This window comes from Squalius cephalus, assembly GCF_949319135.1.
Source record: "Squalius cephalus genome assembly, chromosome: 5".
NCBI classification, from domain to species: domain Eukaryota; kingdom Metazoa; phylum Chordata; class Actinopteri; order Cypriniformes; family Leuciscidae; genus Squalius; species Squalius cephalus.
The window spans coordinates 12,471,446-12,487,717 of NC_137126.1; the positions used below are offsets into that span (position 1 = coordinate 12,471,446).

Here is a 16,272-nt window from a genome sequence, read left to right on the forward strand (position 1 = left end):
CTGTATAAACATGACAATTATTGTAGTTCTAGACTATATGTCAAGTCACCTTTATTTATATACACAGATTGTTTCAAATCAGCTTTACAGCAATTACAGGAAATTAATGCACTGAAGATTGTTTTGGCTGTACAGCAGCTCTAAAATAAAGTCATTGTCCAGTTTAAATAAGTTTAGCATTGATTCTTTTCCATTGTAAATCATTAGTTAGTTATTTTAGGGGCCATTAACATGACACCGTTTTCAACAGAAAGCGTTTTATGTGTGCTTGCCATTCATTTACATGACAACGGTGTATTGGTGGCCTGAAAACGCAAACTTTGAAACAGGTGTTTCAACCTGTTCCAACATGGTGTACCAATATGGCGCTGACATCTTGCACTGATTAGGGACCCTAGTCTGTGCAGTAGTGAACTCGGGACCAGATATTAATGAATGTAAATGAATGGCAAGAACACATAAAACGTTTTCTGTTTTCAGTTGAAACCGGTGTCGCAGTAGTGAGCGTGAAGTGGAGTTGCGGTATCAAGGACCCGCCCACACTCCCGTAGAATTGGTTAGTAGAGTTTACGGCATAACAACTCATTATGTCGGTGTGAAATAAACAGTTATGGAAATGTAGAAATTAAAGTTATCCCGATAAAAGTCTGTTGATGCCTTAGTGACTACTTGGCTTAGAGAAGCTGTCAATCTCAGCTGTCAATCATGACGTCACTCTCCCGTTTTTATAGCATCAAATAACTAACTAAAACCAAACGTATTTAAAAAAACGAACACTTGAACTAACGTGATAAAACTACCTAAAATGACAGAAACAATTTTTGGAAAAAAATTATTTAAAGTGTAATTTCTTTAGTTAGTTTCTTTAGTTAGTTTAGTTTGTTTTATGTCTCATTAGATTAAATGGAGAGGTTGGGGTTTATGACCTATACTGGGACCAGCCACTTGGGGGCGATCGAAATGTTTTGGCTTAACTTTTCAGGACTTGCATGGCACACTTGGGTAGCATGTACAGGGTGAAAAGCAACGGTCGGACCATCCTAGTACTGAACTTTGTGGTACTCCATACTGAACTTGTGATCGATATGACACCTCTTCATTTACTGTGGTCAGATAAGTATGATTTGAATCGTGCCAATGCAATTCCACTAAATAAACTTGCAAATGAACATAGCATCAGATGAATGCTATGTGAGCATGCATTTACTCATCTCACTTGCACAAAAACAGATTTAGTATTCATTAAAATGAATAAAAACTGTGAAATGCAAACTCAGAATATTTGCTAACCTACAATAATTAAATGTGTTAAATAACACAAATATACTTTAAGTATTTAATTTCACTTTATTAACCAATGTCTTTGTTGCTGACATTTGATGATCAAATTCAGCCATACTAATACGCAAAAATTACTTTAGGTAAACGTCACATTTGTTTCTTTTTTTTAATATTATTGCTGAAGTGAGAGTGTTGAACTTCATCTTCAAAAGTGACGTAAGGCATTGCTTTCCATAAAAAGTAACTAACGCAATTAGTTACGTTTTTAGGGAGTAACGCAATATTGTAACTCATTACTTTTAAAAATAACTTTCACCAATACTGATTATATTATATTATATTATATTATATTAATCATATTATATTATACGCAATTACGCATTATTATAAAAATATATTATTTTTGTTGTTATTCACAAAAGTATCAAAATGAGTTAGTGGACAGCAAACATTTGTCAGCACACTTGTTGAATGATCCTGCAGTGTTTTCTTTAAAAGGGTTGAGTCGATGGACCAATTCTGTGCAGTTTTTGATTATTTCTGCAGGCTGAGCAGTACTGCAGCTTGTATCTTTGGGGTCCTGCTGGAGAATGAATTCATGGTGCTGAAACTTCAGAAGGGGACTGAAGAGGACAACAATCTCATATGTGACCTTGCTCAGATGCTGACTGAAGATGAATCTGATGTTGTGATGAATGCTGCTGGAGCCATAGCCTCATTAGTATGTCTGTTTAACATTAGAATGCATGCTGCAGCATATTTATACTTCCTCTGTAATGACTCCCATTTTGGGTAGCTGGACATGACACAGCTAGACTTCACATTATACATTAGAAGATAGAGACAATATTTGTTGTTTTAGCCTTTACTTGTCACACCACAAGACATATTGTTGTGTCCTAAAGCTCTTTGTGTTCTTTATGATTTAGGTTGAAACTGCATCAGGTCGGACGTGGTTCCTTCAGAACCAATGTGTGCTCAATGAGGTCCTTGAGAGCTTATCTGTTCTCCTGGAGAATGAGAGAGAGAATACAGTTAACTCTGCAGCACTTGTTCTTGCACGACTGTCCCTGTGTGAAGAAACCTGTGAAAAGGTTTTATCCCATTCATCTGCCTTCAAGACCTTCAGACGTTTGGCACAATGTTTATCATGTAGCCACAAAGGTCAGTGTAGAAAAAACTGATTGTGTTAACATAACACCAACAACAGCATCATTAATGATTTTTACATTTTCTGAAGAAAATGTATTTCCTCAGTTCCCCCAAATTGTTGTGGTGGTTCTGGGTGGATACTTAGGTATTGTTAGGTGGTTGTTGCAAGTTCTAGGTGGTTACTTTCTCTACAGGGTCTATTAAATTCTTTCTTAGATATGGCTCCCTCTTTCTTTGTAAGTCAATGAGATTTTTTTCCTCCTGTTTTATGATTATTTTATTTGTGTAAAAGAACCTTAAAATCAGTTAGCCAACGGAACAAAAAGAAAAGCATACAGTTATGAGCACATTATGCTGTAATTGCATCTTCAGAATTCAAAAAAGTTTTCATTAATTGTATGAATTATATCAAATCAAATCGAATCGATTATGATTAATAATCATTAATTAATCTATTAACAGCCATACATTTCTAAGATAAAGCCTCATATTAATTTCTTTTGAATTTTGAAATTTCTCAGTAAAATATGAAATTAGTCAATAACATCAACATTTTTATTATTGCAGACACAGCCATGAATGCAGCATTTGCTGTTGGCCGTCTATGTGGGAGCAGACAAGCCAAGATCCTTATTCTGAGAGAGGCCAAAGAGCATCAGTTGGTACAAGCTTACAAATTCTCTCCATAGGTCTTAAATGCTTGGCAATTGGATCATGTTAAAATCTCAATCAATTAAACATCAATTATGAGCATAATTTTATAATTTGCCTCAAGGTTAGCCGACTGCAGGCTCTGCTGTCGAGCGGGCCAGGAGTGGAGATGGGCCAAACAGCATGCTTTGCTCTGAGCTGCTTAGCAAATGATGAAGACGGCCATGCTCTGCTGATGGAAAACACTTCTATCCCTGCTTTGCTGGATGGTCTTTTACAGCTGTTGCAGAGCCCAGAACCAGACAGTATCTGGTTTGCTGCTATGTAGGTTTTTTGATTAACGTTAGTTAGTGTTGTATGTAATGACTAAGGAAATTATTTCAAAAAGTAGAGATAAAGATAATAACATAGCATGTAACACTTATTAATGGTAGTTGTTCTCTGCCATAAGCAACAGACATTTTAAGCCAATATACACACACATTCCGACGCTGTACTATTATTTTTTAGCACATGATTAAAGGCCCCCCTTTGTCCAACACAAAACAGAAACTGTTGTAAATGTACATTGTTAATGTAAATGTTAATGTATTGAGTATTGATATATTAAATTAATTAACCATGATTCATTTTGTGATTCCAGAAATCTCAATAACTGCAGTGCTGTTCAAAAAGAACAATAGTTATTTTATTTGGTTGCAGTTTCCATCTTGATTTTATGTTTTTTTTTAGCATTTTAATTTTGAGTAGAGTTTGGTTATTTTAATATATTTTCTGAGGTTAAGAGATGGCTAATAATATTTGCTTCTGGTTTAGATGGTTGTCAGGTGGTAAACAACTCACTCTTAACATCCTAGCATAGCATTGTTTTAGCAGCCTTAATTGGGGTGAACTATCCCTCTAAAGTCATCATTTTCACTTTTTAAGACTCCCCCTATTTCTGTTTAACAGGACAGTGCGAGTGCTGGTGTCCCGGCCAAGTGGAGTGGTTCCTGTCAGGATGCATTATCCTCTGCTTGAGCAGCTAAAGGTTTCATGATCATTGTGTTCATAACACAGCTGTGCTGTGTTGGTACAATGTGTATATGATACATTTATGAAGAAACCCTTTTTTTTTTTTTCTGCTGTCAGTTGCTCTCTGTGTCACCATCCACTGGGCCAGAACTTCAGGAGGAGGTCAACATGTGTCTCAGGAGACTGGAGCATTTATCCAAACCACCTCCAGTGAAGGTTACAAACCTCTCATCAACAAGCTGCACTGTATCATGGGAGAGGTGTGAGCCTGAGAGCGGCCTGGAGGTCACATACAGGTTAAGCTTCCACAGCAAGATGTTACCTTGACTAGATATTTTCCATTTATGTCATATAAGAAAGGATTTTTTTTTTTTTTTTTTTTTTTTTATAAATCATGCTGCACAACTCCACTTAACTCCCTCCTTAAAAGACCATGGAGTGCTGCAGGAATGAGTCCTAAAGCCCACTTAACTACTTGCTTAAAAGACCTTGGTGTGCTGCAGGAATGAGTCCTAAAACCCAAAAATGAGTTAGCATTTTTATACTTCTGTTTCCATTTTTTCAAAGTTTTTGGTTTAATACTCTCATCATTTACTCACCCTCTTGCCGTCCCTGATGTATATGACATTGTTTCTTCTGTAGAACACAAACAGAGTTATAATGCAAGTGGATGAAACTGTTTTTAACTACAATGTATTTGATACAATGCACTTTTTGTCTACATACATGTTTTTACATTGTACTTTTATTTAAAAAAATACCTGCATGTAATTACATATGTAATTAGACTATTGACCCTTCCTTGTGTCACACGTTGGTTGCAGCAGAGATGAAACAGGATTTAAGAGAGCAGCATCTTTAATTTTCAAGAACAAACTTAACTCTACACAAAACACTCAGGAATAACAGGACCATGAACAGAACAACCAACATAACACAACATAGAACTGACAAGAACTGAAAGAAACACAGGGCTTAAAGGGATAGTTCACCCAAAAATGGGTTCTTTTGTGTTCTTTCAGACGAATACAATCAGAGTTATATTAAAAAATGTCCTGGCTCTTCCAAGGTTTATAATGGCAGTGAATGGCTCTATATTTTTTTAAGTCCATCAAAGTGCATCCATCCATGATAAAAGTGCTCCACATAGCTTTGGGGGTTAATAAAGGCCTTCTGAAGGGAAGCGATGCATTCGTGTAAGAAAAATATCCATATTTAAAACTTTATCAACTAAAATAACTATCTTCCGGCAGACAGCCGTATGCATCGTTTTACCGCGAAAGAGTAACACTTGACCTGACACACAACGTAATGATGAATGCGGAAGCGCAGAGGAAACAGCAAAACAAAACACCAGTCACGAATTAGAAGTCTAAAACGAGAATTTTTAAAGACAAATGTCGGAGGAGCTTGAGTTTGTTGCCCAGCCCTATTTGTTTGAACCACGAGAGGCTTCAAAGCTTACGCTACTCCTCCTTCCTACGTCATACATCGTCAAGTGTTACTCTTTTGGCGTTACTCTTTCGCTTGCGCCCTCACGCGTCAGAGCCCGCCAGAGTGGAAGTGGATTAGCTTATATAAGGAAGGGCTCGGGGGCTGCTACCCTGGTTTTCATCGACTGAAGCAAAATCAGCTCGAGGCGCGAGCACGGCAGGTTACGCAATACTCGTTCCCTCTTCTAGAGAGAACCGAGGTTACATTAGGTAACCGAGTATGTTCTCTTACGAGAGGTTCTCTCGTATTGCGTAAGTTGATTACGCTACGGGAACCCCTTGTCAACACCGTGCGCGCCAAGCATCCACTACATGAGTCCCAGGGGAAACCCGGGGAACACAAATAAGTGGGAATCAGGCAGCCAGCACATGTACATAAGCACACCGTAGGGGAATACAGAGCGGCGCTGCCGGTCTATATTAAGAACATCAACCCTTATAGTGCAGCTCAACAAGGAGAGCTAAGTCACGTGAGAGTAGCTTGCGCACGAACACTCTGGGCAGAACATACACACCACTTAGACTGACAAAAGTTTAGCCTGCAAGGCGGGAACTTCCAGGTTGTAAAACCTAACAAATGTAGAGGGGGAGGCCCAGCCTGCCGCCATACAAATGTCATGAATAGAAATCCCGCTGGACCAAGCCCACGAAGAGGCCATGCCTCTAGTGGAATGAGCCCTGATGCCCAGAGGGCACTGCAGGTGTTTTGACGCATAAGCTGCTGCGATAGCGTCCCATATCCATCTGGACAGGCTATGTTTCGAGGCGGCGAGACCCTTGGTGCGCCCACCAAACGAAACAAAGAGCTGCTCCGAGCGCCTGAAGGCGGCGGAACGCGTAATGTAAACTCTCAGCGCCCTGACAGGGCAGAGGAGGTTATTATCGCCCTCACTACCGGATGCTGGCAGAGCCGATAGAGAGATGACCTGCACTCTGAAGGGAGTGCCAATCACCTTGGGGACATAACCATGTCTTGGTTTGAGGATGACTTTAGAGTCATTCGGTCCAAACTCAAGACACGCAGCGCTAACGGACAGCGCGTGTAAATCCCCCACACGTTTGACTGATGACAGGGCTATCAGAAAAACGGTTTTGAGTGAAAGGTATTTTAGATCCACGGAATCTAATGGTTCAAAGGGATGTGTCTTCAGGGCCTCTAGGACCAAAGAAAGATCCCAAATAGGAACCGATGGGGGCCGCGGGGGATTCATCCTCCTGGCTCCTCTGAGGAAGTGGTTGATGAGCTCGTTCCTTCCTATTGACTGGCCGCGCGTTGGCACTGCGAATGCTGCAATAGCCGCCACATACACTTTGAGCGTAGAGGGGGACCTGCCCTCGTCCAACAGCTCCTAAAGGAAGCAAAGTCAAGTCAAGTCAAGTCATCTTCATTTATATAGTGCTTTTAACAATGTAGATTGTTTCAAAGCAGCTTTACAGAGATAAACATATAATTTAAGGTAACAGAGATTGTTTTGGCTTTATAGCGGTTCTTTAATAAAGTTATTTTCCAGCTAAAGTTAGTTTTGATTGATTCGCTTCCGTCGCAACGATCATTTGTTATTAAAGCTAGGGTTGGTAATCCTGTTCAGAAACACTTTTTTTTATACTGGGTGAAATGGTCCTTCCATGCTGAGAGTAGTCAATACATTATGTGTTCAGAAAAAGGACCTCTGTAGCAGCTGCAGGACAGTAAAAACTCTGACCAATCATTGCCATTCGGTGCGAATGTAAAGAACCAATCAGATGCCTTCATGTCTCGTGCCCGAGCCCCACTGCGCGTGCTGCCCTGCGTGCACTCATCACATGTCACCGTTCCCGGAAACATTCAGCTCACTACACCGAGTAAGCAGGAGTTTGCGGCACAATGGAAGAGAAAATGCAGCAAAATCTACCAATGCCAGCTTTGCTGGTAACTGCTCGCCCTGATAAAAAGCCTAAAAAAAGAAAATCGGAGGCAGAAAAGGCTGCAACGAAACAGGCACTGGATAAAGCCAGAGGACAAACTCGCGTCAACATTGCAGCATTTGAACGGTGGAGACAACTGAGGGAGCTGAAAAGCGATGCCGAGGTTGCGTTCTTTCTGCTGAACAGGTAATTATTTGTTTTGCTTCGGGGGGATTTGTTATTTCCATGATATATGTTACGTTAGGCAACGTAGCTACTTTTGTAAAAGACTTTGACTGGCTTTTGGAATCGCTGATCGATTGCTCCTGTCTGCCTCGCTGCCTGCTGTGAGTGTGTTTGTGTGCTTCGGTGCGGTAAGCTCCGTCTTAGCCTTATATTTCTTTGTTTTGAACCATCATTTTACTACTATTTCTAGTTGTTTATACTACTACATTTTACCCAACATCTCAGATTAACCTGACATCGCTAGCTTTTGTTATTAGTACTACTAGCACAAAACGCTAGTAATTCGCTAGACTGTTAACGCGCCACCCGTGCGCTCAGCTATTTTATTTATTTATTTTTCTCTCGCGCGTCCGCGCCTTTGAGTTCATAAAAAGCTCAGGTGAGTAAGAATCAGTCAACAAACACGGTGAGTAATGTCTTGTCCTGTTATTGTCACTTGCACTTCATGTCACATGTTTAGTATAGCCTTCTCTGTCGACAATATAGGATTTATATGTGATAAATGTAAGGAGACAGTTAGGTTGACAGAGAAGATTTCAGAATTAGAAACACGCATCCAAACTTTAATTGAGGATAGTAAGAGTGCTAGTGCTTTAGATGTTTTGGATGCGCATCTAGTGAACACTTTACATGGCGTGGTTCTGGCTGAAGTAGTGCCTGAGCAGCCGGGCAAATGGGTGACAGTGAGGGATCGCTCTAGTCGCGGATCTAAAAACCACTCTTCCGTTCCGATTACCATAACAAATCGATTTGCCCCGCTCAGTGAAACACCCACTGAGAATGATTGTGCCCTAGTTATTGGCGATTCTATTACACGGAACGTGAAAATAGAGACACCAACCACCATAGTCACATGTTTGCCGGGAGCCAGAGCGCCTGACATCAAAGCAAATTTAAAAGTGCTGGCTAATGCTAATCGTAAATTCTCTAAGATCATTATTCATGTCGGCACTAATGATGTTCGACTCCGCCAGTCGGAGATCACCAAAATTAATATTAAAGAGGTGTGTGAACTTGCAAGTATGATGTCAAGGACTGTAATTTGCTCTGGCCCCCTTCCTGTTCGCAGGAGTGATGAGATAGTTAGTAGATTATGTTCGCTTAACGGTTGGCTGTCTCGGTGGTGTCCGCTTAATAATATAGAATTCATAGACAATTGGAAAAGTTTTTGGGGCAAACCTGACCTGTTGAAAAGAGATGGTATTCATCCCTCCTGGGATGGTGCTGCTCTTCTCTCTAGTAATATGGCTCATAGTCTTAGAGCTCAAACATGACAATCTGGGGCTCAGGTCAGGAAGCAGACAGACTGGCTTAACCGACTGTCTGCTAGCGGCCTCGCGTCACCAAGGTCAGATAAATCCTATCACATAGAGCCTCTTTCACCTAGCTATCATCATATAGAGACTGTGTCTGTTCCCCGAATTTGGAAATCCAAAAAACGTTTAAACCCAACTAAGGTTAAAAATTTAATTGATGTTCAACAAATAAAAAACAGCTATAATACAGATGAGCAAATGCTAAAGCTTGGGTTGCTGAATATTCGATCGCTTACTTCAAAAGCACTCGTTGTTAACGATATGATTTCAGATAATAACCTAGATGTGCTGTGTTTGACAGAAACCTGGCTAAAACCAAACGATTACATTACTTTAAATGAGTCCACCCCGCAAGATTACTGTTATAAACATGAGCCTCGTCTGAAACGCAAAGGGGGTGGTGTTGCTGTAATTTATAGTAATAGTTTCAAAACCACTAAGAAATCAAGTTTTAAATATAATTATTTTGAAGCATTGGTGCTTAATGTAAAAATATATAGTGTAAACGATAAATCACGTTTGAGATTTGTGCTGGCTACTGTATACAGGCCACCAGGGCACCATACAGACTTTATCAAAGAATTTGCGGACTTTCTATCAGAATTAATATTGACTGCAGATAAAGTACTAATTGTTGGTGATTTTAATATACACATCGATAATGAAAAAGATGCATTGGGATTGGCATTTAAAGACATTGTAAATTCAATTGGAGTTAGACAACACGTGTCAGGACCTACTCATCGTCGTAATCATACTCTAGATCTAATATTATCACACGGAATAGATGTGGATGCCGTTGAAATTCTGCAGCAGAGCGATGACATCTCAGATCATTACCTAGTCTCGTGTAAACTTCATTTAGCCAAGGCTGCAAAGCCGACTCCGTGTTACAAATATGTGAGACCTATCACTTCTGCTACTAAAGATTGCTTTATTAATAATCTTCCTAATCAGTTTCATCATCTCAGCATCTCAGATAGCTTAGAAGAACTAGATATTACAACAGAAACGTTTAACTCTCTCTTTTCCAGCACTTTAGACACAGTTGCTCCGTTGCGCTTAAAGAAGATTAAAGAAAATAGTCCAACGCCGTGGTACAACGATCACACTCGGGCCCTTAAGAGAGCAGCCAGAAAAATGGAGCGCAACTGGAAGAAAACAAAACTAGAGGTATTTCGCATTTCATGGAAGGAGAGCTCAATTACTTACAGAGAGGCTTTAAAAGCTGCTAGATCTGCTTATTTTTCAACCCTATTAGAAGAAAATAAACATAATCCTAGGTATTTATTTGAAACGGTGGCTAAACTAACGAAAAATAAAGCTTCAAGCACCGAAGTTTCCAAGCAACACAGCAGTAATGACTTTATGAACTTCTTCACTTATAAGATTGATAATATCAGGGACAAAATTATAACTATGCAACCGTCTACTACAGTATCACATCAGGCAGTGCATTGTAGTCTCCCTGAGGAAAAATTTGATTCATTCGTTGCTATAGGAGAGGAAGAATTTACTAAACTCATTAAATCATCTAAATCTACAACATGTATGTTAGACCCTATACCGACTAAGCTACTGAAAGAAATACTTCCAGAGGTCATAGATCCTCTTCTTAATATCATTAATTCGTCTTTGTCTCTAGGATACGTACCAAAAAACTTTAAGCTGGCTATGATTAAACCGCTTGTTAAAAAAACGCAACTTGATCCTTCAGAATTAGTCAATTACAGGCCGATCTCGAATCTACCTTTTCTGTCAAAGATATTAGAAAAGGCAGTATCCTCACAACTGTGTTCCTTTCTTGAAAGAAATGATATCTAAGAGGATTTCCAGTCAGGATTTAGACCGTACCATAGTACCGAGACAGCTCTCGTTAGAGTCACAAATTATTTGCTCTTATCATCCGATCGTGGTTGTATCTCGCTATTAGTGTTACTCGATCTTAGTGCTGCATTTGACACCATCGACCACAACGTTCTTTTAAATAGATTAGAACATTATGTTGGCATTACGGGAAATGCACTAGCGTGGTTTAAATCATACTTATCTGACCGTTATCAATTTGTAGCAGTAAATGATGAGATGTCTCATCGATCACAAGTTCAGTATGGCGTACCACAAGGCTCAGTACTAGGACCGCTGCTGTTCACTCTGTACATGCTACCCTTAGGAGATATCATTAGGAAACATGGCATTAGCTTTCACTGTTATGCCGATGATACTCAGCTCTATATTTCTTCAAAACCTAACGAAACTTATCAATTCACAAAATTAACGGAATGCATAGCGGATATAAAAATTTGGATGACTTGTAATTTCCTACTTCTAAATTCTGAAAAAACAGAGTTTCTAATTATTGGACAAAAAACTTCCTCACGTAATAATCTAGAATACTGTCTAACACTTGATGGCTGCTCTGTTAAGTCTTCGTCGTCGGTTAGGAACCTGGGTGTGCTCTTTGATACCAATCTTTCATTTGAAAGTCACGTGTCTAGTATCTGTAAAACTGCATTTTTCCATCTTAAAAATATATCTAAATTACGCCATATGCTCTCATTGACAAATGCGGAACAATTGGTTCATGCGTTCATGACCTCAAGGCTAGATTATTGTAATGCTCTACTGGGTGGTTGCCCTGCACGCTTAATAAACAAACTACAGCTGGTTCAAAACGCAGCAGCTCGAGTTCTTACCAGAACCAGGAAGTATGACCATATTAGCCCAGTTCTGTCAAAACTGCATTGGCTCCCTATTAAACATCGCATCAATTTTAAAATATTGCTGATTACTTACAAAGCACTGAATGGTTTAGCTCCGCAGTACTTGAGCGAGCTCTTAACGCATTATAGTCCGTCACATCTATTACGATCTCAAAATTCCGGCCAGTTGATAATACCTAGAATATCAAAATCGACTGCTGGTGGTAGATCCTTTTCCTATTTAGCACCAAAACTCTGGAACAGTCTTCCTACCATTGTCCGGGAAGCAGACACACTCTGTCAGTTCAAAGCCAGATTAAAGACACATCTCTTTGACCTAGCTTTCACATAATACATTATAGACTTCTATAATTTAATGTTAGGCTGCATATAGTAGGTCAGCCGGAACCGGGAACACTTCCCAAAAATCCTGATGTACTCGTTACATCATGAGAAGAATGGCATCTACGCTAATTTTAGTGTCTGTGTTTATCCCGAGGTTTTCCTGCAGCCTGCCGGATCCAGGCCGTATCCAGATCTGACGAAGGACCTTCGCCTGGACCGATGACAACGCAGTGCTGAAGTGCCAACTAGTCTCTCCCTATGGAGGATCCCACTACCACTCTACAGATAAGGCGTTGTCGGGAAAATTCGTCTCGCGGTCCTACCCCAAAGCAACAAATAAAATAAAATTCCTTATCAAAATTTATAAGGAAAGACAAGTATTTTGTTTAGGCTTGGCTTGTAGGGATTTCCAAACCTGCGTATATTCAAACGCACATAACTATAGAACCCATTCTAAATGCGCATGTGAATGCCATCAGTGTTTCTCACAGGTTCGCGTTTAAAGTCTGTGTAGAGGGAATGGTGTCGTCTTAGCGGCCCCTAATTTAATAACAAATGATCATTGCGACGGAAGCAAATCAATTAAAACTAACTTTAGATGGAAATAACTTAACTCTGCTGTAAAGCCGAAACAATCTCTGTTACCTTAAATTATACGCTTATCTCTGTAAAGCTGCTTTGAGACAATCTACATTGTTAAAAGCGCTATATAAATGAAGATGACTTGTAGCTAGTATTAGCCCAATGCTAACATTAGCTTCTCTGTCGGTGTAAGCCAGTTGCGTTACAGGTCTGCTTATCTGACTTTTAGGACATGACATTTTGAACATATTGCACAGCCATAGTCGCAAGTGTCTGCATTATAATTGTGATAAAATTACGTTAATATATTGCTTATAAACGGGACAACTGTGGTGATGTGGCATAACTGTTATGTGTTTTGTTAGCTAAGAGAAGAAATGTTTGTTACTGTGTGAAATGGAAACAAAGTTGTGTTGTCATTCATTGTGTGTCTTTGAGATGCAGTAATTATTGTCAGATGTGTAATTGTGATATTCTTCCTAAAGGTAAATCACTGCCAAAGGAGTAGATCACCACAGCAGACGACGCCTCATGCAAAGCCTGACCTGTCAGTCATCCCTGGACACTCCTTTTCTTATATATTTATATATATATATATATATATATATATATATATATATATATATATATATATTTCTTATTTATTATATGTAAATACAGATTGTTTATGACAATCAAAAGCAGCGAAAGTACAGATACTTGTGTAAAAAAGTATTTCTCTTAGGTCTCTCTTGTTCGTTTTTTTTTTAAATAAAACAAAAAGTGTTATACCACATTCATTGTCATTATTCATTTAGCATGTAAGGAGGTAAGAAAAGTAATAGCTTGTTTATGCTGAAATGGTAAAGGAAAGACATTTATCATTTCAAAATATTTATTCCAACATGACAAAAATACTCGGCTTTCCTGTGACCTGCAGCTGACTCCGACTGTGGATGCGCGTTCATGTTTGTGGGGGCGTAGCTTTGGACAGAGTACTGACGGGAGGGGGTGGAGCTTAGAAGAGGTGCCGCTTTCAAATCTTGCTAGCTCTCCAATATTACCTACTATAGCTTTAAATTAGGGGCCGCTAAGACGACACCATTCTCTCTACACAGACTTTAAACGCGAACCTGTGAGAAACGCTGATGGTGGTCACATGCGCATTAAGAATTGGTTCTATAGTTATGTGCGTTTGAATATATGTGCGCAGGTTTGGAATTCCCTACAAACCAAGCCTAAACAAAGTACTGGTGTTTCCTTATAATTTTTGATTCAAAATTTTATTTTATTTTATCAATTCGGGGTAGATACGCGAATTGAGTTTCCCGACGACGCTTTATCTGTAGAGTGGTAAAGGGATCCTCCATAGGGAGAGACTAGTTGGCACTTCAGCACTGCGTTGTCATCGGGTCCAGGCGCAGGTCCTTCATCAGATCTGGATACGGCCTGGATCCGGCAGGCTGCGGGAAAACCTCGGGATAAACAAAAGACACTAAAATTAGCGTAGATGCCATTCTTCTTATGATGTAACGAGTACACCATGAGGAGAACACAGACCATTTAGACGCATATAGCCTTCTCGTAGAAGGAGCTCTAGACTGCGTGATCGTGTTCACGACCCCTTCTGGCAAGGCAACGGGTATCCATTGATTATCCATGCATGCAGAGACCAGCGCTCTGGATGGGGATGCCAAATTGAGCCGCCGGCTTGAGAGACTAAGATCTCTCCTCACCGGAATCGGCCATGGGGCCACGTGTGACAGCCGCATTAGCTCTGGGAACCAGGTCTGGTTTTCCCATTGCGGGGCTATGAGGAGCACAGAGTGGCACGCTTCCCTGATTCTCTTGATTACCTGTGGTAACAGCGAGATCGGATGGAAAGCATACAGTGGAAGGCTGGGCCAGGTTTGGGCCAGCGCGTCCTCGTTCTTCGAAAAGAACCTTGGGCAATGAGCGTTGTCTTTTGACACGAAAAGGTCGACTTCCGCTTTGCCGAAGAGGCGCCACAGTAGCTGGACTGTCTGAGGATGCAGGGATCATTCTCCCGGGGGAATGTTGTCCCTGGATAGTCTGTCTGGGCCGTTGTTCAGGTGGCCCGGCACATGCGCAGCTCTCGGGGAGCATAGCGAGTGCTGAGCCCAAACGAGGAGGCGTTCTGTTAGATCGCAGAGGTTCCTGGATCTGACACCGCCCTGGCGGTTCACGTAGGACACCACAGACATGTTGTCCGAACGGACTAGAATATGGTGGCCCCGTATGTATGGGAGAAAATGCTTCAGCACGTTCTCGACCACTATCATCTCTAGACAGTTTATATGAAGGCGTTTCTCTCGGTCTGACCACAGGCCAAAGACCGGTCTGCCCTCGAAGAGAGCGCCCCAACCTAAGTTGGAGGCGTCCGTCGAGATGACCTTTCGGTACGAGACAGCTCCCATCGCCACTCCTCGCTGGTACCAGTCGGCCGCTAACCAGGGCTCCAGGGCTGAAACGCAGTTATATTGGCCCGTTATATTGGTCCAATTGCCGGTTCGCCAATACACGGGGAAGGTATCACATGTTACTGTCCTTTTCTCATGCAAAGTATTGGTTGGTTAAATGCAATACATTAATCATGTATTCTCTCGTAATTTCATCTGACTCCATAAATGAAAGGTTTTAATAATATCTGTGCCTCACTAAAAGTGAGCGAATGTTTGACTATTCCTTTTAACCATTAAATGAACAATGTCAAAATCAGTTAGAATAATCACATGTAACAATTTAATATTTCAGATATCCAAGATCAATTCCACAATCAATTCAAATATTTAGAACATGGTTATACATTGGTTACACCAAATAATCTTACCCCAGCTTGTACCTGAGATAGATAGAGAGAGAGAGAGAGAGAGAGAGAGAGAGAGAGAGAGAGAGAGAGAGAGAGAGAGAGAGAGAAAGAGAGAGAGAGAGAGAGAGAGAGACCACCTATTCCATTCGTGTCCAGCAAAGAAGAGACCCGAGAGCCGGAGCACACCTTCCTTTATCCCCTTGACCAGGTGACATGGGGGATGGGGGAGACTACCCTCAAAATGGCTTCTTATTCAACAAAAGGGGGGTGGCATTATCTGGACCAGTTTTCTCTAAACTTCTATAAACCTTACTTCCTTTTATTTTATCTATCTGGATATGAGATATCTGTACCACTCACTTTGAGACATTTCAAATAACACCAAAAACATAACAGTCAATGATAAACATTCACATTAAACCATGTTCTTGTGTGAGTTCTTCGTTGTTTCTGAGAGGAAGTGAACCTCACTTCCTGTATGGGGGAGGTCGAATGTTAATCAGCTAGCAGGGCCCTTTGTCTCAGACCCCAACCAGTATTTTCAGTCTTACAGATTTCCCTCCTTGATCCCGTGGGTCACATTCTGATGAACACTTACGGGGTCACACTAAGACGTTTGTTATAATCCTTGAAGATGTAGCACAAAAATTGTCTTTGCAATGTTGGCATCTGTAGAAGCTCAGTGGGCTGTGTTCACCTGCAGAACACCTGTTCTCACCAGGTGTATAGCTTGAGTCCAGCAGGGGGATGAATGCGTTCAGGTTCTCTTCCTGTAATCCTGTGACGTGAGCAAAGTT

General features: G+C 40.6%; 1 protein-coding gene across 1 annotated transcript in view; it reads left to right on the plus strand.

The window, feature by feature from the left end:
* The window catches only part of LOC307158653 (uncharacterized protein), a 55,955-nt gene that overhangs the window by 1,467 nt on the left and 38,216 nt on the right, over positions 1-16,272 (plus strand). Inside the window, exons 2-7 of the mRNA XM_079871407.1 lie at positions 1,828-2,002; positions 2,211-2,445; positions 3,001-3,095; positions 3,209-3,408; positions 4,036-4,114; positions 4,216-4,394. Coding sequence (XP_079727533.1) covers positions 1,880-2,002; positions 2,211-2,445; positions 3,001-3,095; positions 3,209-3,408; positions 4,036-4,114; positions 4,216-4,394 — 911 coding nt within the window. The 5' untranslated portion in view covers positions 1,828-1,879. The remainder of the gene's footprint in view (positions 1-1,827; positions 2,003-2,210; positions 2,446-3,000; positions 3,096-3,208; positions 3,409-4,035; positions 4,115-4,215; positions 4,395-16,272) is intronic.